Source organism: Mesoplodon densirostris, chromosome 5 (genome assembly GCF_025265405.1).
Source record: "Mesoplodon densirostris isolate mMesDen1 chromosome 5, mMesDen1 primary haplotype, whole genome shotgun sequence".
Classification (NCBI taxonomy): domain Eukaryota; kingdom Metazoa; phylum Chordata; class Mammalia; order Artiodactyla; family Ziphiidae; genus Mesoplodon; species Mesoplodon densirostris.
The window spans coordinates 138018432-138041109 of record NC_082665.1 but is presented as its reverse complement, the minus strand read 5'-3'; the positions used below and the strand labels follow the sequence as shown (position 1 = coordinate 138041109).

At 36.7% G+C, this 22678-nt stretch overlaps 1 protein-coding gene across 3 annotated transcripts in view; it reads left to right on the top strand.

Annotated features, from left to right (window-relative positions):
- Window positions 1–22678, top strand: part of RNF13 (ring finger protein 13) — a 214792-nt gene that overhangs the window by 114638 nt on the left and 77476 nt on the right. For all 3 annotated transcript variants that reach the window (XM_060099540.1, XM_060099539.1, XM_060099541.1), the window contains one exon: window positions 1227–1307. In XM_060099540.1, the coding sequence (XP_059955523.1) occupies window positions 1227–1307 (81 nt within the window). The remainder of the gene's footprint in view (window positions 1–1226; window positions 1308–22678) is intronic.

Here is a 22678-nt window from a genome sequence, read left to right as displayed (position 1 = left end):
GACAGTGTGGTTAGCAGGACCTGAGTTGAGGATGAGCAAGGGGGCTTGGGAAGGCGTCTGGATCCACTGTTTGCTTGCTCTGTTGGAGAGAATTGAGGTATTTACATCTGAACACAGCTGTAGTTGGCTGTTAACCTACAGGGCTGTTTATCCGGGTGTCTCAGGCAGATGGCACATGAGGCTAAAATAAGGATCACCAGTGGGTGTTTGATTTAAGGACCACATAGCTATCAATCTGGATGTGTGACCTAATCCATGCTTTGTGAATATTTAAGGTTTGCTTCATCCTTCCATCTTTTGCTGTCTATACATAACATTCTTGCTTTGTGCCATCCTTTTAATCTATATTCAAAACAAATGAGTTCTAGCTTTTCTGTCTTTGGCCTATAGTTTACTGACAAGTATCTTAACTTCTGATATATCATATAAATTTCACCTGTGTTTCAAAAGTTACTTGTTTGCTATGTTTGCTTAGTTCATCTATCTTCCTTGTTTCTCTTGTTTTCTTTAAAGCACATTGAATATAGCATCTTAAATAATACAGCAAGCTCACTTCACAATTATTATTATCTTCTAAAAGCACAGCAGAGGTAGAGGACTGATAAATATTGTAGCATAGGAATCTGTATCTATAAGGAAGGGGAATGCTGTTAAAGAGTTTGGATACCTTCAGCTCTCTCTATATATGTATTTCATTGAGTTTAGTCCTTTCATTGTTCAGCTCTGGATAAAAGTGTTCAGATTACTTAAAAAATGGCAGTATCTTAAAAGTATGATTTGATACTCCTTCTTTCTCTGGGGGAAAGTCATCTTTCAAAGCTATTGTTAGAAATCCTGTAAATCTCTTCTATTAAATCAGACCCTTATAGAGAAAATAAAATGGAACTCTTGCTGGAAAATAATCTGTCTAGAAAATTTCTTGTTAGGGAATTGTCTATGGGGAAAAACTCAGAAAAACAGTAGGTGGTTTAATGTTATAGAATTATTGCTTCTGTTTAATAATACTTACATGAAATCAGAATCCAATTTAAGCAGTTGTTTATGTAGTAAATTGTATACATTCCTTTCTATTTTAGTGGATGTGCATTTACAAAGTTGATTTTATTGTGATAAGCTGTGATAGTAAATCAAAATCGTGGAAATGACAACTTAGTTTGACAGACTTTTTGTTTTTATTGTTATGTGTACATTGGTTGTAACTAGATTGTTTTTAATTTTATATTTAGTATAATTTTGAAAACGTGTCTCAGACATTTGATGACCTTCCAGCAAGATTTGGTTATAGACTTCCAGCTGAAGGTTTAAAGGTAAGAAAATAGTAATATATAATTAAAGGTATAGGATATTTAATAAAGTGATCTTTATTTCTCTTTATTTGTTTAAAGGGTGAAAATATTTCTATTACTTATCATAAAACTTATACATGTTCATTCGTAAAGACTATTCAAAAGGTATGAAGAAGAAAGTGAAAATCACCTATGGTTGTATTATTCTGAACTAGCTGCTGTTAACATTTGGTATATGATATTTCAGACCTGTTTTCTAGAATATGTGCCATGTGTGTGTTTGTAGATATACATGTGCATATATAGGTACACATATATGTGCATATATATTTATGTGCATATATAATGAATCTATATTTAATACTAATAGAAATATGCCACTTGGTTACCTGCCTTTTTTACTTTATTGTAAATCTAGAACATCTTTTCATGCTAATAGACAAGGATCTACATTTTTATTTGCTGTGGCTGCATGGTTTTGCCATATCATGAAATACTGTGTATTTTTGAACATTGGTTTGTTTAACTTTTTTAACAGTGGATATTTAGCTTGTCCAGTTTTTGCTAATACACTTTGCCCATTTTTAAATTAAGATGTCCATTCTTATTGATTTGCAAGAATACTTTATATATTAAAAGTGCCAATCTGTTGTTTGCCATATATGCCTCAGACCGTTTTCCTCAGTTTGTCCTTCATCTTTTAATTTTAAAGTGTCAGAAGTTCTGTTTATGTAGTTAAATATTGTTATCTTTCCCTTCTACCTCTGGAGTCATGCTTAGAAGTTCCTTCCCTATTCCAAAATAATATAAGATTTTTTATGTTATGTAAGTGAGAATACATGAAATTGTGTATATATGTACCACAGAAAGTTTTCAGTTTGTTCTTTCTTTCTTTATTTTTTAACTGACAAAGCAAAAGACTTTATTGGGAAGGGGCGCCCGGGTAGAGAGCAGCAGGGTAAGGGAACCCAGGAGAACTGCTCAACCACTTGGCTCGAGGTCTCAGGTTTTATGGTAATGGGGTTAGTTTTAGGGTTGTCTCTGGCCAGTCATCTTGCTTGGCCCATATTTGGTCTGACTCAGGGTCCTTCCTGGTGGCACATGTATCTCTCAGCCAAGATGGATTCCTGTTCTAACTTTCTTAAAATTCCTTATTTAAGTACCATGAAACTGTTATTCTCATTTAGGATAGCAGGCATCTCTGAGAGGGACATATCAGTTGTTAATTTTTTAAAGATTTTAAATTATTAAAAAAATTCCCAACGTTGTATAACTATTTGTCATTGTAAATTTAAAAAAAACATTTATTTATTTATTTATTTGTTTGTTTATTTATTTTTGGCTGTGTCGGGTCTTAGTTGCTGCAACATGTGGGATCTTTCGTTGCAGTGCGCGGGCTTCTCTCTAGTTGTGGCACGTGGGCTCAGTTGCCCCACGTCATGTGGGATCTTAGTTCCCTGATCAGGGATCGAACCCACGTCCCCTTCATTGGAGGGCGGATTCCTAACCACTGGACCACCAGGGAAGTCCCCTGTAAAAATATTTAAACAGAAAAGAAGTATACAGAGGAAAAAGGAAAAAACCTTCCTGTACCCCTTCCTCATCTATATGTATTAATACCACTTCCTCTTCAGAGTTCAGCATCAGGGTGTTAATGTGCTCTTAGATCCTTTTCTAAATATATAGTGCTTTTTAGTTCATAAATTTATGAACTTGTGAAGTTCATAAATGGTTATCATCTGTGAATGAGAAAGGTTTCTTAATTTTTATAGGGAAACCCATTCTAGCTAATTTATCTAGAAAGGGATTTATGAAGGGATAAAGATGTTCAGAGTATCATAGCCTGGAGAAGCATTTTCCAAACTGTTTCAGGAATAAAACCCAGAAGCACCTTGTAGAACTGGCTTGATGAAAGATTGATGGCAGCCACTGACTCCCAGAGAAAAACATGTCACCTTGTCTCTGATCAGGAAGCCTCTGTGGTCTTAAAACGGTCTGCCTCTATGGCTACCCAAATTAATCAAAGAGATACCCTTTGCCAAACTGTTTTCCTCAGATCTAACACCTGGATTTTTCTAATTGACAGACTTTAGACCACGTAGTTACTAGCCATATTCTTTCTTCCTTTCTTTCTTTCTTCCTTTCTTCCTTCCTTCCTTCCTTCCTTCCTTTCTTTCCTTCTTTCCTTTCTTCACCCATTTTTAAAAAATATCTTTATTGGAGCATAATTTCCTTACAGTGTTGTGTTAGTTTCTGCTCTACAACAGAGTGAATCAGCTATATGTATACATATATCCCCATATCCCCTCCTTCTTCAGCCTCCCTCCCACCCTCCCTATCCCACCCCTCTAGGAGGTCACAAAGCATGGAGCTGATCTCCCTGTGCTGTGCAGCCGCTTCCCACTAGCTAACTGTTTTACATTTGGTAGTGTATATATGTCAGTGCCACTCTCTCACGTCGTCCCAGCTTCCCCTTCCCCTGCTGTGTCCTCAAGTCCATTCTCTATGTCTGCATCTTTTTTTTTTTTTTTTTTTTTTGCGGTACGCGGGCCTCTCACCGCTGTGGCCTCTCCCACTGTGGAGCACAGGCTCCGGATGCACAGGCCCAGCAGCCATGGCTCACGGGCCCAGCCACTCCGCGGCATGTGGGATCTTCCCAGACCGGGGCACGAACCTGTGTCCCCTGCATTGGCAGGCGGACTCTCAACCACTGCGCCACCAGGGAAGCCCGTCTGCATCTTTATTTCTGCCCTGCCACTAGGTTCATCAGTACTGTTTTTGTTTTTTTGATTCCATATATGTGCGTTAGCATCCGGTATTTGTTTTTCTCTTTCTGACTTACTTCACTCTGTATGATAGACTCTAGGTCCATCCACCTCATTACAAGTAACTCAATTTCATTTCTTTTTATGGCTGAGTAATATTCCATTGTATATATGTGCCTCATCTTCTTTATCCATTCATCTGTCGATGGACACTTAGGTTGCTTCCGTGTCCTGGCTACTGTAAATAGTGCTGCAATGAACATTGTGGTACATGTCTCTTTTTGAATTATGGTTTTCTCAGGGTATATGCCCAGTAATGGGATTGCTGGGTCATATGGTAGTTCTATTTTTACTTTTCTAAGGAACCTCCATACTGTTCTCTGTAGTTAGCCATATACTTTAGTGAAATACCTGGCTATGAGGGAGGGAGGGCAATACATAGTAGTAGTTGTTGTTGTTATTTTTGTTGTTTTAGTCTGCTTTGGGAAGGTGGGGTTCCTAGCATGGGGAAAGATGTGGGCACTGTGAATGGAAGGTATCTACTACGGCGTTACTTTGCATCTGACCCCCCCCCCCCCACATTAGCATTGTGTCTTAGGGAGTTTTCCACAGCCATGAAAAGAATGTTCCTGTTGAGCACTGTATGGTATTCTGTAATATGCATGACCATAGTTTATTAGTCATTTTCTATTAACAGATATTTCGGTTTCTTATCCAAAGTCCAGTTATTTCTCTAGGATAGAGGTTTGGAAGTGTAATTGATGATTCCATGGGTATGTATATCTAAAATTTTCTTAGATACACTAAATTACTTTTCTAGAAAGCTGTACTAATGGTATGCGAATACCCATTTCCCTACACCCTTGCCAACACTGGATATTATCAGTCTTTTTAACTTCTGCCAATCTGATGGGCAAAAAGGATTATCTTCTTTTAATTTGCATTTCTCTGATTACCAGTGATTTTGAGCTGGCGTCCTTTCTTCCATTCAGCATAAGGAGTCAGACAGTCCCTTTTCACTGAAGAACCTTTCTGCTTAGGAAGCTTGTTTTAAAGAGTTCCATAAACTCCTGATAGTCATATTCTTATTGGTGCTCCTCTGTGTTATTGTACATTTAGTTTACATTTAAAAGGAATTTTGACAACTGTATTTATTCACTGCCTGAGAAAAAATAGTGTTAAACATCTGCCTGCTTTTGTACTGTGACAATATAGGGTGAGTCCAGGAGGTAAAATACAGTGATAGTAAAGAGAGTATTCTAACAAATTGTTGGATCATTATGGGTAGCTTTTATATTTATGTGACTGGCTTGCCATTGCCCAGAATCAGAATTCACAAATACTAGCCTACTTCTTATTGTTAAAAGGAGGACTTGATGGTAAAGTGGGGATGGCTTACTGTAGTGTAATGTCTAATTAAATGACTGTGTTAAAAATATAACCAAGTTAATTTAAAAATATTGTATGGGGCTTCCCTGGTGGCACAGTGGTTGAGAGTCCGCCTGCCGATGCAGGGGACACGGGTTCGTGCCCCAATCCCGGAGGATCCCACATGCCGCGGAGCGTCTGGGCCCGCGAGCCATGGCCGCGGAGCCTGTGTGTCCGGAGCCTGTGCTCCGCAGCGGGAGAGGCCACAGCAGTGAGAGGCCCGCGTACAGCAAAAAAAAAAAAAAAAAAAATATTGTATGGTTATTAAGAGACATAGCTGAGAAATATTTTAACTTTTAAACTTTGGCCAGAGTGTTTAGTTGGGATAGTTTTTGTAGGCTTATGTTTTGTATTCTATAGATTTTATAGTATCACTGGATTCCACCATTTATAAGAGATCAGATATATATAACACATATCAGTTGAAATTCTGTGTTTACATTCCATTTACATATGCCCCAATATTAAGCTAATAGTAACCAAAGAAAATTTTAGCTATTTGAGCTTTAATGTAAAAATGTGAATCTTGCAAGGATTAAAATACGCAATGTTAGTGTTATAGAAGTTTTAAAAGAAAGATTTGATATTTTTACCTGAGGGAAGCTCTTTGTTCTCAGTTATACATTTCAATTGGCTGTTTTGGCAGGTACCTTTTCCAGAAAACCTTTTTTGTTGTTTTTTTTTTTTGGAGAATGGCTCAGGTCAAAAGGGAAGATGTATGGCATCAGTATGTTCCTTTAAATCTAAATACCTTACAAGAGACCTGGCAATGAAATATCATATGGTCGTATGGTGTGGTTATTGTCCAGGGTTAGATACTCACAAGGAGTTCATTACTGAGAGTCCACTTCAGAAGGACTGAAGAGACACTTCAGAAGGTCTTTAACCTCTAGGTTGTTGATGTAACCCCATTCCCTCTCCTCCCTCACTAAAGGAAAAACCTACATGTAAGTGTTACTCTTTTGCCACATCCTTGCCAAGACTTGGTATTGTCAGAATTGTTTGCCAACTTGATGGATATGAAGTGGTATCTTACTGCTTTTACTTACTGCTTTTACTTGGAATTTCCTGAATTATTAGTGAGATCAAGCATCTTTTTATAGTATTATTGGTCAATCCGGTTTCTTTTAGTTTGAATTATCTTTTTTTTTTAACTCATTTTTGTATTGGTTTGTTAATTTTTAAAGTACTGATTTGTAGGAAACCAGACACTAATCCTTTATTTATATTGCCTTATAATATTTTCTTCTTTGGGCCTTTTAACTTTTTTTTAAAATAACAGCTCACTTTTTAAAATTGGTTAATGTATTTAAAAAAAATAAATTCATTTATTTATTTATTCATTTTTGGCTGCGTTGGGTCTTTGTTGCTGTGCACGGGCTTTAGTTGTGGCGAGCAGGGCTATTCTTCGTTACGGTGCACAGGCTTTTCATTGTGGTGGCTTCTCTTGTTGCAGAACACGGGCTCTAGGTGCGTGGCTTCAGTAGTTGCAGCACGTGGGCTTCAGTAGTTGTGGCTCACGGGCTCTAGAGCACAGGCTCAGTAGTTGTGGCACACAGGCTTTGTTGCTCCGGGGCATGTGGGATCTTCTTGGACCAGGGATCGAACCCGTGTCCCCTGCATTGGCTAGGTGGATTCTTAATCACTGTGCCGCCAGGGAAGCACTGTGCCTTTTAACTTTAAATTGCCTTTTAAAATTATGCCGAAGTTTAAATTTTAATGTAGACATCTTTTTTTTTTTTTTTTTTTTTTTTTGCGGTATGCGGGCCTCTCACTGTTGTGGCCTCTTCCGTTGCGGAGCGCAGGCTCAGCGGCCATGGCTCACGGGCCTAGCCACTCCACGGCATGTGGGATCCTCCTGGACCGGGGCACGAACCCATGTCCCCTGCATCGGCAGGCCGACTCAACCACAGTGCCACCAGGGAAGCCCTAGACATCTTTTTGATGTTTTGCATTTTCTGTATCTTAAGTAATCCTTCCCTACCCTGAGGTCTTGAAATATTTTCCTCTGTTTAGTCCAAAATATGTAAATTTTTCCCATGCCCCCAACTCCATGCTTAGGAGGTCTTTAATATACCCAGAATTATTTTATTGTATAGTGTAAAGTAGGCCTCTATTTATACCTTTTTGAAATGAATAACCAACTACAAAACATCATTATTGCATAGTCAAGATTTTGCCGTGTAGATTTGTACTGCTAGCAAGGTTTCTTGCTAGGCCCTCTGTGTATTATCAGTATCATGGAGTAATTCAGTTATACATTGAAGGCCAGTCTCAGGAAGATCAAGCTTTTCTAGGTTTCTTGTTTCTGTACTTTTAAGAAGTGCCTTGATAGGTAGAGGGAATAATAATGATTATTAAAAATTCAAACCAAGGTTTATCTCTGATGAGTAAGACTAGTATCAGATATCCTGAGTATTCCTATCAATGGTAAATCTTGTTTTCAGCAAAATACCTTTTGGGCTAGATTTACCATGATCATTGTATACAGTGTTTTTGTAATCTGGCACCCAGCCTAAGTTCTTCATGTGGATGAGAAGGCATAGAGGGTGAAGGTCATGACATGCAGATTTGTCCTTGACTATCATTCCTAATATATTGAACAAAGGTACAAATAAAAGCTTCCTTATATGATAAATGATTTATTTTTCCTCATCATTATTCTTAAATTAATACCCTATATCATCACCAGTTAATTTTTCACAAACTATATTATTCTTTGAAAGTTAATTTACTAGTTAGTTCTAGGATTATCTTATAAGAAATGATTTTGTTTAATGTAAAGGCTTGAGGTTAGAAGAGAGATTTTTTTTTTGCTATGAAGGAAAATGCAAATATTGCAAGGAAAAGTGGTTGTTTGGATGCCTTATTTGTGAGACTTCCTTTGTGTTCTTTGTAGGGAAGATGTTCAATACCAGCTACTGTATTTTCCCTCCCAGAACACTTGACAGTTTTGTGATAGAAAGAAGTCTTGGTTAAGGGTGAATGTGCTTGGCTTCCTCACTCCTAGGAACTATTAACTATTGCAGTGTCACCTTCTATTTGTAGACTAAAACAGAGGTCAGAGTCTCCTTTTCAAAGGAAAAATAAGGAAATAGCACCATCAAAGTAAGGAGTAAAACCACCTGGCTATACATAAAATGAGAATTCTAAAATATAAAGACATTTTCAAAGGTACCAACTTAGATCATATTCAAAGAATGCTTCTTCAGTGACTTTTGAACTTATAAAATAAACCTTTTCATGTTAATTTCAAAAGTGATGGTTACTCATTCATTTATTATGAATCAGAGATGTAGAAAATAATGAAGAATTATTTCATTATGACAGTTTATCACTTAGAAGTGGGGAGGCAGGGAGAGAGCATAAAGTGGAGGGCCTGAAAAGAATGCATAGGAAATTCTGCACATATCCCACCCATCTTATCTGGAATTCCCAAAATCCAACCTTGGTTCTTTTCCTTTGTTCCATAGTTTGGTTCCTAGTCTCTTCCACCATCCTTGGACCTACCCGCTTTGTTCTGTTTACTCTTCTACCACCTTGGAAGTCAGCGGAGGCTTAGGTATCTGATACCATAAATCAACACAGCTCCCCTGCATACATCCCTGTTTCATTACTGGGCATTTTTGTTGTTTGTTCACTTAGTAGTTTTCATTAGATTTTCTTGCTGGCTTTCTCAATCTGATATGGTAAAAAGGTAATTTTTAAATTCTTTTGCCCATGAAAAAATATTTTTCTGATTATAAAAGTAATATATGGTCACTATAAAAATTAAGATGATATAGGACATGTATAAAGAAGAATATGAAAATCATACATAATTCCACAACCAAGAGATTATAGTCCAACTATGTGAGTTTTCATAGATACATTTATGACTTTATTTTATGCATTTATATATGTTATTTTGCAACTTTTTAAAATTTGGCAATATCATGGCATATCCAATATCATGGATATCTTTTTGTGTAAAAATATATGTATTCATATCGTCAGTAGAAATTCTGCAATTTATTGTAACACTTGAATTATACCATACTGTAACCAATTCCCTGTGTCATTGGACATTTAGATTGCTTTTAATTTTTAAAAATTATGAAATATTGCAAACATAGAATAGAGTAAGGGAATAATAGAACATACAATATACTTACTATTGATACTTAGATGTTAATATTTTACCATTTTTTAAAGAGGAAATAAAATGTTACCAATTCCATTGGAACATTATTTTTATCCTTCCAATTCCATTCCCTTATCTTCCCCCTCATAGATAATCATTACCCTGAAATTTATGTATATATTTTCCATTTAATGTTATAAAACATGTTACCTTATATAAGCATCTATAAACACTATTGAGCTTGCTTTTAAACTTTGTTTGGTCAGGCTTTTAAACTTGCTTTTTTCATCTCATACTATATTTGAAATTTATGTTATTATATAGTTCTTAATTCATTTTAAAGAATAGTACTCCATTTTATGAATATGCCACAATTTATTTTTTTATTCTTTTGTTGGTAGTTATGTAAGATGTCAGTTTTTTGCTATATAGTGTTGCAGTGAATGTCCTTAAAAATGTCACCTTGTGTACAGTATAACTAAATGCCATTTCACACTCATCAGGTTAGTGAAAAAAAAAGTCTTTCAGTGGCTAGCAAGGAAATGGGAAACCAAGTATTCTTGTATATGGCTGGTATATGAGTTTCTGACCAATTTGGAGATTTTGATAGTATATTCCTTCTTGTCTAAGTGAGAGTTTGCTGTGATGAAATAATTTATTTTTCCCACATTTAATATATTTCTTATTTCATTTAATGAATAAGTCAGTGATCATCACCTTTGAAATTAACAGAAAAACTAATACCAGTACCAACACTTACTATTTTGTATTGTTCTTCCTACTTTTATCTGTTTACCTGCACTACCCCTTCGTGCTATTTGCCATTCTCTTTGAATACCGAATATTGAAATAATTTCTGTAGTTAGGATCTGACCATTTCCATCAGTAATTTTAAGTCCTGACCCCCTTAATCAGATTGATAACCAGATTATATTCAACTGTAGTTAACTATCAATAGATTGTGCTCAACTATGACTGAGTTATGATGATAACAAATTGCAAACAGCAGATGATATAGTGAGTAATGAATGATCGAAGGTCTTTGTTTCTTTCTTTAGAAAACAATGTGTTTTTGGCTTCATTACAAAAGAATTCCTTTTACTCAGGTTTCACTTTTGTTTGCAAAACTGAAGGAGAATTTCTTTGCTGTCTGTTAAGTTTTCACAGATTTACTTTCCATATTTGTTTCCGAACTTTTTTGTTATCAAAGATTTTGTTAAGAATTCTGTAACTGATTAACACATTTAAAGCTTTTATGTTCTTAGAGGATCTGCCAAGCACTACAGAATACAAAATACTAATAAATATTCCTTACTGGCGTGTATTGATTATATGGCAGTTTAGAAGGCCATCTTAAAGGGCATGTAATTACAGTGTAAGCTCAATCCACTTAAAATTCCTCGTTTATAAAGATACTATCTTGTTGGATGTAGCAAGTCCTACAAGTATACCAGTGTTTTGATCTTCTAAATTTCAGCCTGTTGGTTCAGACTGAAGTGAGAATTCTTGATTTTTTTTTTTTTTTCTTAAGAATGATAATGGTGTGCATGGGTATGCTGGTAGAGTGGTATGTAACATATTAACTAAAAGGTATTGTCCACCAGAGGGCGCATTTTGTTTTCTAAAATGTCAAGATAATATCCACTGAGTGAAGCAGTATCTGTATATGCTGAATGAGAAGCATGTACCAGATGGACTTTTCTTCATAGAGCTTGAATATTGTAAAATCAAAATCCTGACAAACAACTGCTTCTATGTTAAGTAAAACTCAAGGCTATAGTCTTTAAATTTTTATCAGTTATGTTGTAATTTTTTTTTGTTTTGTTTTTGTTTTGTTTTTTTTGCGGTACACGGGCCTCTCACTGTTGTGGCCTCTCCCGTTGCGGAGCACAGGCTCCGGACGCGCAGCCTGAGCGGCCATGGCTCACGGACTCAGCCGCTCCGCGGCATGTGGGATCCTCCCGGACCGGGGCACGAACCCGCGTCCCGTGCATCGGCAGGCGGACTCTCAAGCACTGCGCCACCAGGGAAGCCCTATGTTGTAATTTTTAAGATTTAAATTTGATAATAGAAAAACCAAAGGATTGTCAACCAGATCTCTTATGATTTCTCTTTATTTAAATCTTTCAACATCAATTTGAGTGAAAAAGGAATTGTTGATCTTATTTCCTAGCTTTATCCTAGACACCATGATTTATTGCCCCTCCTCCTTTTTTTCTTTTTAACGATAAGATCACTAGCAAATTATTTAAGTCTGCAGATTAGTTTGAAGTAGTAAACTTTGGGAGAAGATATTTGTTAATTTACATTAAATGTGAAATTCTATTTGCAATCAAGTTAATATTTTGATGATATAAGGAAAGATATAGTAGATGTTTAGCAAGATAAATTATATTTAGATAGGATGGCCAATACTCTAAAACCAAGAGGTGATCGATTAAGCATTTGGAATATATTTCTACTTACCCAGTGTGATCTAGGAAACAGAAAAGAAAAAAGAGGAATGCATCTCCATCAGATAAAAATGTCTTGTTATCTGCAAAAACAGTAGTTATCACTGGTTACAGTGGACTGGAGCCTGTGCAAAGGGGCTGTCCACTTCAAGAGCATTCATGAGACATGTGTTTCTAGATGGCCTTGTATTAGGTGATATATATATTCAACAGATATTATTTTTTGGGTAAGAATTTAACAAACAACATTAATAGTAAAAACAGGAGTATTTAAGGTACAATCATAAGTCATGCTAAAAACTGTCTGATTCAGTGACCAGCCTCATGTCCCCATGTTTTGTAAGTAACGATTTTATTGAGATATAGTTCACATACCATACAGTTCATCCATTTAGTTTGTTTCAGTGGCTTTTGATGGTGTCCTTTGAAGTACAAAAGTTTTAAATTTTGATTAAATTCAGTTTTTCTGTTGTTTCTCTTACTGTTTATGCTTTTGGTAGTATCATATCTAAAAAACCAGTGCCTAATCCAAAGTCATGAAGATTTATGCATGTTTTCTTCCAGGACTTTTGTTGTTTTAGTTCTCAGATTTAGATCTTTAGTTCATTTTGATTTAATTTTTATATATAGTATTGGGTAGGGATCCAGTGTAATTCTTTTGCATGTGTATATCCAGTTGCTTCGCCACCACTTGTTGAAAAAACTATTTTTTTCCATTGAATTATCATGACACCCTGGTAAAAACCAAGTCAGTTGATCATAAATATGAAGGTTTATTTCTGGAATCTGTATTCTGCTCCGTTCATCTATATGTCTGTCTATATGCCAGCACCATACTGTTTTGATTACATAGCTATATACTAGTAAGTTTGAAACTGGAAAGTGTGGATCCTCCAATTCTCCTTTTCAACATTATTTTGGCCTTTCTGGGTACCCTGGATTTCCATTTGAACTTTAGGATCACCTTGTCAATTTCTGCACAAAAAAAATTCCAGCTGGGATTTTGATACAGATTGCATCGAAATTGTAGATTTATGGAGTATTATCATCCTAACAATATTGTCTTCTGATCTATGAACATGAACCCTTTCCATTTATTTATATCTTCTTTAATATCTTTTAACAAGGTTTGTAACTTTTAGTATACAGGTCTTGCATTTCTTTTATTAAATTTATTACTAAGTATTTTATTATTTTTAATACTATTATAAATGATATTGTGTTCCTAGTTTGCTTTTCAGATGGCTCATTGTAAGTATATAGAAATACAATGGATTTTTTATATTGATCTTGTATTCTGCAACCTTGCTGAACTTGATTTTTAGTTCTAATTATTCTTAAGTGGATTTCATAAGATTTTCTATGTGTAAGATCATACCATCTGCAAATAGAGATAATTTTACTTCTTCCTTTCCAATTTGGATGCCTTTTCTTTTTTCCCCCTCACTGCCCTGAAAAGAACTGCCAGTACATTTTTGTTTTTTATTTTTTAAATTTATTTTGTATTTTTACTTTTTTTAAATTGAAGTATAGTTGATTTACAATGTTGTGTTAGTTTCTGGTGTACAGCAAAGTGATTCAGTTACACATAGATACATACGTATGTATGTGTGTATTCTTTTCTAGATTCTTTTCCATTACAGGTTATTACAAGATATTGAATATAGTTCCCTGTGCTATACAGTAGGACCTTGTTGTTTATCTATTTTGTAGAAAGTAGTGTGTATCTGTTAATTCCAAGCTCCTAATTTATCCCTCCCCTCTTTCCCCTTTGGTAACCTTGTTTGTTTTCTATGTCTATGAGTCTGTTTCTGTTTTTATTTTGTAAGTAAGTTTCATTTGTACCCTTTTTTTTAGATTCCACATATAAGTGATATAGTATGATATTTGTCTTTCTCTGTCTGACTTAACTTCACTCAGTATGACAATCTCTAGGTCCATCCATTTGCTGCACGTGGCATTATTTTGTTCTTTTTTATGGCTGAGTAATATTCCATTGTATATTATATATGTACCACATCTTCTTTATCCATTCCTCTGTTGATGGACATTTAGGTTGCTTCCATGTCTTGGCTATTGTAAATAGTGCTGCAATGAACATTGGGGTGCATGCATCTTTTCGAATTATGGTTTTCTCCAGGTATATGCTCAGGAGTGGGATTACTGGGTCATGTGGTAGTTGTATTTTTAGTTTTTTAAGGGACCTCCATACTGTTTTTCAGTTTACATACTGGCTGTACCAATTTACATTCCCACCAACAGTGTAGGAGGGTTCCCTCTTTTCCACACCCTCTCCAGCATTTATTATTTGTAGACTTTTTGATGATGGCCATTCTGACTGGTATGAGATGATACCTCATTGTGTTTTCATTTGCATTTCTCTAATAATTAGCGACGTTGAACATCTTTTCATGTGCCTTTTGGCCATCTGTAGTCTTCTTTGGAGAAATGTCTATTTAGGTCTTCTGCCCATTTTTTGATTGGGTTGTTTGTTTTTGATATTGAGCTGTATGAGCTGTTTGTGTATTTTGGAGATTAATCCCTTGTCAGTTGCATCATTTGCAAATATTTTCTCCCATTCTGTACGTTGTTTTTGTGTTTTATTTATGGTTTCCTTTGCTGTGCAAAAGCTTTTAAGTTTGATTAGGTCCCATTAGTTAAGAGGATTTCTAATTTGAGCCTTCTTTATGTGATTCACCTTATAAAAATTTAGTGATTACCAACCATATCAAATACTGTGGAAGTATGTACACTCAAAATCATTGCAGTTTTGTGAGAGTTTTTTTTCTCAGTCCTATCTGAACAATTTTAATATGAGTAGATATGAGTTATATTCAGTATTTATAAATTGAAAAGTTGATAAATATAAAACCAGGAAGGGGCGTGTTACACTAGGATGCACTCGAGAGTAACAGGTACTTTAGTTACATCGAAATGGTTCGATGCTACCGTTTCCCTTCTTGACACCTGGTATTTTCCTCTTTAAATAGTTTGAGCTTTTTTTCTTTTCCAAGTATATTTGTTTAGCACAAATATCATAATGGAAATAATAACTTTAAGGAATAATCTGTAGTCCCACTAATCTCACCAAAATCATTTTCTTTTTGTGTTTATATTAAATTTGAAAGACAATGTTTTGAAGAAAAAGACCATCATTTGAGTCAGCTCTAGGTTTGACTCAAATTAACAGTGGAATGTTAATTGGGTATGTTATCTTCTTTGATGCTGAAGTTTCTTCTCTACAATGGGAATGATAATGCCTTTGTGATCTGTGATCCTCAGTTGTAACTATAAAGCTATCTGTGTATTCGGGGACTTCAGTTTAGTAATGATAGTTAACAACAGGAACAAATAACTTGGAACACCAGTTGTCTATAAACAACCTTGTGGACTTTTATACAATCTCATGAAAGATGCTGGGATTATAAGAGAAAATAGGAAGGTATGAGAAAAAGAAGAAAAAAACAAACAGAGTGCTAGTGATTTTAATAAGCACATAAGTTCTGTCATAGAAGTGGCGATAATATTAGCACAATGTCAAAATTATTAGAGTGCTGTGCTGAGAATAGGAAGCTTGGAACTTAGTTTTGGTTTAATTCATATCTTTGTGAAGATGAGCAGTGTACTAAAATGGGAAGAAGCTGGACTTTTGGGTCAGAGTTACTGGACTTCAAATTCTGGTTCTATCACTGGGCAAGTTATTCAACTTCTTTAGGTCTACCTATTTGTCTGTAATAGTACATATCCAGTAGACTAGTGTGAGGAAAGTGGCTACTTATTATTTCCTTCCTTCTCTTATTTTGGGTTTAATTTGCTCTTATTTTTTCCAGTTTCTTTAGATGAACATTGAGGTCATTAATTTGAAACCTTTCCTCTTTTCTAATATAGGTATTTAGATCTATAAATTTTGGTCTAGGGCTTTCCTGGTGGCACAGTGGTTGAGAGTCCGCCTGCTGATGCAGGGGACACAGGTTCGTGCCCCGGTCCGGGAAGATCCCACATGCCGCGGAGCGGCTGGGCCCGTGAGCCATGGCTGCTGAGCCTGCGCGTCCAGAGCCTGTGCTCCGCAACGGGAGAGGCCACAACAGTGAGAGGCCCGCGTACCGCAAAAAAAAAAAAAAAAAAAAAAAAAAAAAATTTGCTCTAAGTATTATTTTAGCTGTGTCCCACAAATTTTGGTAAGCTGTATCTTTATTTTCATTTGCTTCAAATGTTTAGGGCTAATGTGGCTTACTTCTGAGGCAAGAGTCTTCTGAGGACTCTATTTCATGCTATGTGTAAAACTATTCCCAGCCCTGTGTGAACTCCAGAGATTGTTCTGTTTACTCCTTTCTCATGGTTCTTTCTTAGTTTTGGTAGTTCCCTTACATATGTATGCAGATTACTACTCAGCCAACGACTTGAGTGAATGCCTCTACATATATCTGGAGCCCTCTTTGCAGTTCGCCCCTCCCCAGTGTTGTGTCCCACAAAATCTAGCTGTGTTGACCTCCCCAAATTATTAATTGTCTCCTCAACTTGTTGAGACTACCAGACTCTGTTGGGTTCCCCTGCCCTGTTCTGAGGCCTGGAATCTCTCCAGGCAGTGAGCTAAGGTTTTTATAGGGCTCATCTCATTTGTTTCCTTTTCTCAGGAATCACTGTTGTGCTGTTTGTTGTCCAGTGTTTGAAAGCTGATGTTTCATATCTTTTTTGTTGTTATTCTCTAGTTAATTAAAGCAAGAGGTTAAAACTAGCCTGTGTTATTCCATCATGGCTGGGAAGTGGAAGTTCAGCTTAGCATCCAGTATGTAATTGATAAAGGTTAATTATCAAATCCATTAAAACAAATCACTCAAAAATTCTCATTTGAGGAAATTATTAAGATGAGTGATTTTAGAACTACGTATCAATATTGTGTAAATGTGCTTTCTTTTCTTTTTTTTGTTTGCTTTTAATCTCAGTGCAATTAATAAACAAGTATAGTAGTCTGGGACTTTTTTTTAATTAAAACTTTGACAGTTTTATAATATTAAAATGAGTTAAATTTTGTTTCTAATGCTTGTGAGCTTTTTCAGAAATAATGTTCTAAAAATAGTTGGTCTTGGGACTTCCCTGGTGTCTCAGTGGTTAAGAATCTGCCTGCCAATGGCAGGGGACACGGGTTCTAGCCCTGGTCTGGGAAGATCCCACATGCCGCAGAGCAACTAAGCCCATGCGCCACAACTACTGAGCCTGCGCTCTAGAGCCCGCGAGCCACAACTACTGAAGCCTGCATGCCTAGAGAAAAGCCACTGCAATGAGAAGCCCATGCATCGCAATGAAGTGTAGCCCCCGCTCGCTGCAACTAGAGAAAGCCCGCGCGCAGCAACCAAGGCCCAACGCAGCCCCCCCACAAAAAAAAGTTGGTCTAAACTATTACATTGCTGACTTAGCACTTTTTTTTTTTGCGGTACGCAGGCCTCTCACTGTTGTGGCCTCTCCCGTTGCGGAGCACAGGCTCCGGACGCGCAGGCTCAGCAGCCATGGCTCACGGGCCCAGCTGCTCCGTGGCATGTGGGATCTTCCCGGACCAGGGCACGAACCCGTGTCCCCTGCATCGGCAGGTGGACTCTCAACCACTGCGCCACCAGGGAAGCCCTGACTTAGCACTTTTAAGTATTCTTTTAACGTTTTTAGTTATTAATGGGCTTATTATATTTTCATGACATCTTTTAATCAGATTTTATTAAATCTAAAATCTAAGTCACTGATAAAATATACAACCAGAAAAGGTTATTGGGGAGAATTCTAGCAGAGTGTACAGAGTGAGATTTAACTTTGAGATGAAGGATATTTAGTTACTGCTCTGAATAATGCTATAGATGTAATATCTAATTTGTGAGGAGGATTTTAAAAACCTTTCCTTTTAATCCAGTTAAAGGCTTAACTTTTAATTAGTATATAACTCTCAGTGATGTGCAGAAAGACATGCAAGGTTTGGCTGTCAAACTGGCAGATGTCCTGAAGTTTGGAATGGTTAATATACTAATGTTTGGTCCTCAAGTCTTTTTTTTTTTTTTTTTTAATTAATTAATTTTTGGCGTGTCGGGTCTTCATTGCTGGGAGCGGGCTTTCTCTAGTTGTGGCGAGCGGAGGCTACTCTTCGTTGCGGTGCGCGGGCTTCTCATTGCGGTGGCTTCTCTTGTTGTGGAGCACGGGTTCTGTGGCGCCCGGCTCAGTAGTTGTGGCTCGAGGGCTCTAGAGCATAGGCTCAGTAGTTGTGGCACACAGGCTTAGTTGTTCCGTGGCATGTGGAATCTTCCCAGACCAGGGCTCGAACCTGTGTCCCCTGCATTGGCAGGCGGATTCTTAACCACTGCGCCACCAGGGAAGTCCCTTGCCCTCGAGTCTTAAAAAATAGGTACTGAAAAGAGGAGAAATATAGCTTAGTAGCAACAGGTCAAAAATTTGTTGAAGTGACTGTAATGTGTTCACTAGAAACCTAATTTAGTCTTACAGTGCACCAATAGACATATAATATCTAGAAGAGGTTAAAGTGTGTTAGTTCCTATCTGTTGTTATATTGGTCAGATCACTTACAGTCGTATATTTAAGTTTTGGCACCAAAGTGAAGTATAGTGAAGTTTAAGAACCAAGTCAAACATCACCTTTTCTGTTACTGCCGCACATAGAATAATTTTCTCTGTTCTGTGCATTTGTACTGCATGTTGTTTTCACTTTGTTTTCTCTTGTCTTAATTGGATCTGTTAGTTCTTTCCAGATATTAATTACTTGAGTGGGGACTCAGTCCTTATTTATCCATCCTAGTACTTAAACAGACCCCACATGAAATGAGACAAGTGTATTCAGAGCAGAATGTTAAAGGAACTTAAAATAATGAGTAATGAATGGTAAGGATGTTTTTTATTGCATAAGAGGAGAGTAATCTCCAACTATTTGTGAAAAAGGAATTAAATGTGGCCTGTATGTGAAAGTTACTGGTAGATTTTAGAAGAATGATCTAACAAAGCATTAGAGAAAAGGGCAGTGGATATTTTTTAACATTCTAGAAAGTTGTTGATATAAACAGATTAATCTGTCACACATTAGGAGAGTGTTAGCTGATAAAGTCTGATTTATCAGTGTAACTCTTTTTGGTCTATGTTTGAATGTAAAAATTATGACAGGTTCCATTGACAACTTATCATTTGAAATATTTGTATCAAATTTTAGAATCAACCTTCACTGCCTTTTAGACTAACATTTTGGTTTGTTCATTTTTGTAAATGTCCATTTCTCTTCTTGTTGCCCATTTTGTTCTTCACCTGTGTTTTTTTTTTTGTCTGGCAGAGGCAGTGTAGCATAGTGGTTGAGAACGTAGGGTCTGGAGTTAGACTTCCTGGGATTGCATGCCTGCTATGTATAACTTTAGGGAAGTTACCTAACTCTTTTGAGACTTAGTTTCCTCCTCTTTAAAATAGGGATAATAACAGTAGTAGTTACCTCATAGGATTATTGCAAAGATTAACTGAATTAGAGCATTTAAAGGGCATAGTGCCTAACACACAGTGCTAAGTGCTATGGCTCAACAAATGTTAACTGCTTGCTGTTGCTGCAGTTATTAATTATTAATAACTTCAGGTATCCACTAACAAAACAACTTACCACTTTTCTCTCTCTCTTCCTGCTTTTACTTTTATATTCTTACAAAGGGAAAAAGGCACTGTTGCCTTGCTTTCAGCATTTTTGTTGACATTATCACTGCATATATTCTTCTTAATTTTATTCATTGTATAGTTTGCCATTCAGTTCAGACTGAAGGGAGGAAAGTCTAAGGCTTTTCAGCCTGAAACAGTCTTTTAAATAAAGCCACTTTATTGAATGATCTATCTCTTTATGACTTCATTAACTAGTGTAATTTTTCAACAAGAGTAATTTTTTCATAATGTTTACCCTGCAGTTTCTCAGTTCTAAATACTTTGGAAACATTAAAGCAAAATTATATTCAATATGATTTTTTTTTTTTTTTTTTTTTTGCGGTACGCGGGCCTCTCACTGTTGTGGCCTCTCGTTGCGGAGCACAGGCTCTGGACGCGCAGGCTCAGCGGCCATGGCTCACGGGCCCAGCCGCTCCGCGGCATGTGGGATCTTCCCAGACCGGGGCACGAACCTGTGTCCCCTGCATCGGCAGGCGGACTCTCAATCACTCTGCCACCAGGGAAGCCCTCAGTATGATTTTTAAGTTTAGATTATTTGAATATTCCAGTTAAAAAGTGGTAACCCAAACCACTTTGGGAAACTGCTTGGTGGTATTTACTAAAGCTTGATACTCTATGATCCAGCTTGATGTCCTATGGGTCTCCTTCTATGTACATAAACATCATGCATATGTTCATGAAAAGACTTGTACTGGAAAGTTTATAACAGCACTATTTGTAATAGTGCCTACTACAAATTACCCAAATGCTCACCAACAGTAGAATAAATTTTGGTATATTCACACAATGTAATACTATAGAGAAATGAAAATGAAAGATCTGCCAAGTATATCTCCACAGTATGGTTGCTGAATAGTAGGAATAATTCTCACAAATACAGTCTTGAGAGAAAGAAGTCTAAAAAAGAATTTGATGTATGTCTGGTTCTGTTTATGTCAGTTATAAAATTAGGCAAAATCTAATTTAAGCTGTTAGAAGTCCATGTAGTGACATTGCTGATAGGGTGGGGGAGGATGAAGGGGGAACTCCTGCAGTGCTGTTTCCTGATACAGGTGTGTTCAGTTTGGGAAAACTCATCAAGCTGAAAAATTATGTTTTGTGTACTTTGCTTCATGTATAGTCATAAAAGTTTTTTAAAAATCCACAAATACATATACCGCAAACCTATTGCATTATACATTCGATGATATTGAGGTGCCCGTCTGCATACACTATTTTTGTCCAGCATCCTTGTTTTGTTTTGTTTTTAATAAATTTGATTTGAACATCATTGAATACAGTTGTGGAAATCTAATAGTCACAGATGAATTCTTAATTTAGATGAGCTGGTTTTTTTCTTAATTTCCCAGTACCCCTATTTATCTGTTATGTTTACTTTATTATTTTTTTAAACACTTTAATATTTTTTTAATTTATTTGGCTACTCCGGGTCTTAGTTGCAGCAAGCGGGAACTTTAGTTGCATCATGTGGGAGCTAGTTCCCTGACCAGGGATCGAACCCAGGCCCCCTGCATTGGGAGCGCAGAGCCTGAGCCACAGGACCACCAGGGAAGTCCCCAGCATCCTTGTTTAATCATCAGAGAATTATAACAACAAAGGGCAGAAAGGTGGGCATCCTTTCTGAGTCTCCTGGACATTGGTAGTTTTCTTGGGCTTCCTACATATTGGCATAAATTGCCCCTGTCAATAAATAGGGATGAGGAGGATCCTTGATCGCAGAGCAAGCATCCTTTTAATAAAAAGGATTAATAAAAATCCTTTTTAATAAAAAGGATTGGCCGTGGAGGGTGACATGAGACATGTGGACCTGGCTTAAGGCAGCACCTTCTTGGTCGCTCTTATCTAAGGGACCACAGAGTTCTGCCAAATTAATTGGCAAAACCCATTACACTATGTAGACTTTGTGGATGAAACAAAGTAAATTTGCACTATTTTAAGTGACTTACATCTGGGGGAAGGATAGGAATTAGTAGGCTGTTTTATCAAGTTATTCTTTTTAGCATAGTCCACAGGAAAGATAATATTTAAGAATTTAAGACCTGTTTTTAGGAATCCCCTGGCGGACCAGTGGTTAGGACTCTGTGCTTTCAACTGCTGAGGGCGCGGGTTTGATCCCTGCTCGGGGTACTGAGATCCTATAAGCTGTGTGGTGTGGTCGGGGGGGAAAAAAAAAAGACCTTTTTTTTTAGGCTTCAGTTTCCATTAATGCAAATAGATTTTTTTTAACTTTTAGCTTATGTGTATTTAATTTTTATAAATTTTCTTATGTCTAAAATTAATACATGCTTGTCATAACAGATTCATCAATACAGAAATGATTAAAAAACAAAACGCTTTTTCTGGTTCCACTTGTAGACCCTTCTTTGTGTCTGTACATACCATAAATTTATTGATTCGAAGATGCATTTTATTATTCCATATTTTAACGTATCTGAAATTGGGATGTGTCTTTCCCTAGCTATCCGCTAGGTGGCAGTCACGATAGAGTTGTCATCTCCGGGACATGGGAAATTTGGTCATAGCTGTTCATGTTGTCTTCACTTCAGTTGAGTTATATACCTTGTTGGTACTACATGGCTTTAGTTTAATTGCTGTTATAAGTGTCTTGAAAAGAACTTCACTATGTGACTTGGCTTTAAGGCAAAAAGTTAGTTTGTGTGCAGAAAGGCACAGAAAAGGCAGCAAGGAGTAAATTTAATATGAGTGAAGCAAATATTCATTATTGGAAGGATAACTACAGTTCTGTTTCCTTGCAAAGTAAAAACCAAGCGCTTTATGGAATCAAGAATGGGAGCTATTCTTTGAGTAAGTGAAGGTATGCTGCATTTTATTTCTGAAACATGTGCAAAAGCATTCCCTATCACAAGCCAAGCAATGCAACTTGACAAAATTGCCAAATCCTGTGGAATAGATGGTTGGTGTGACCAATTCATGCGCCATACAG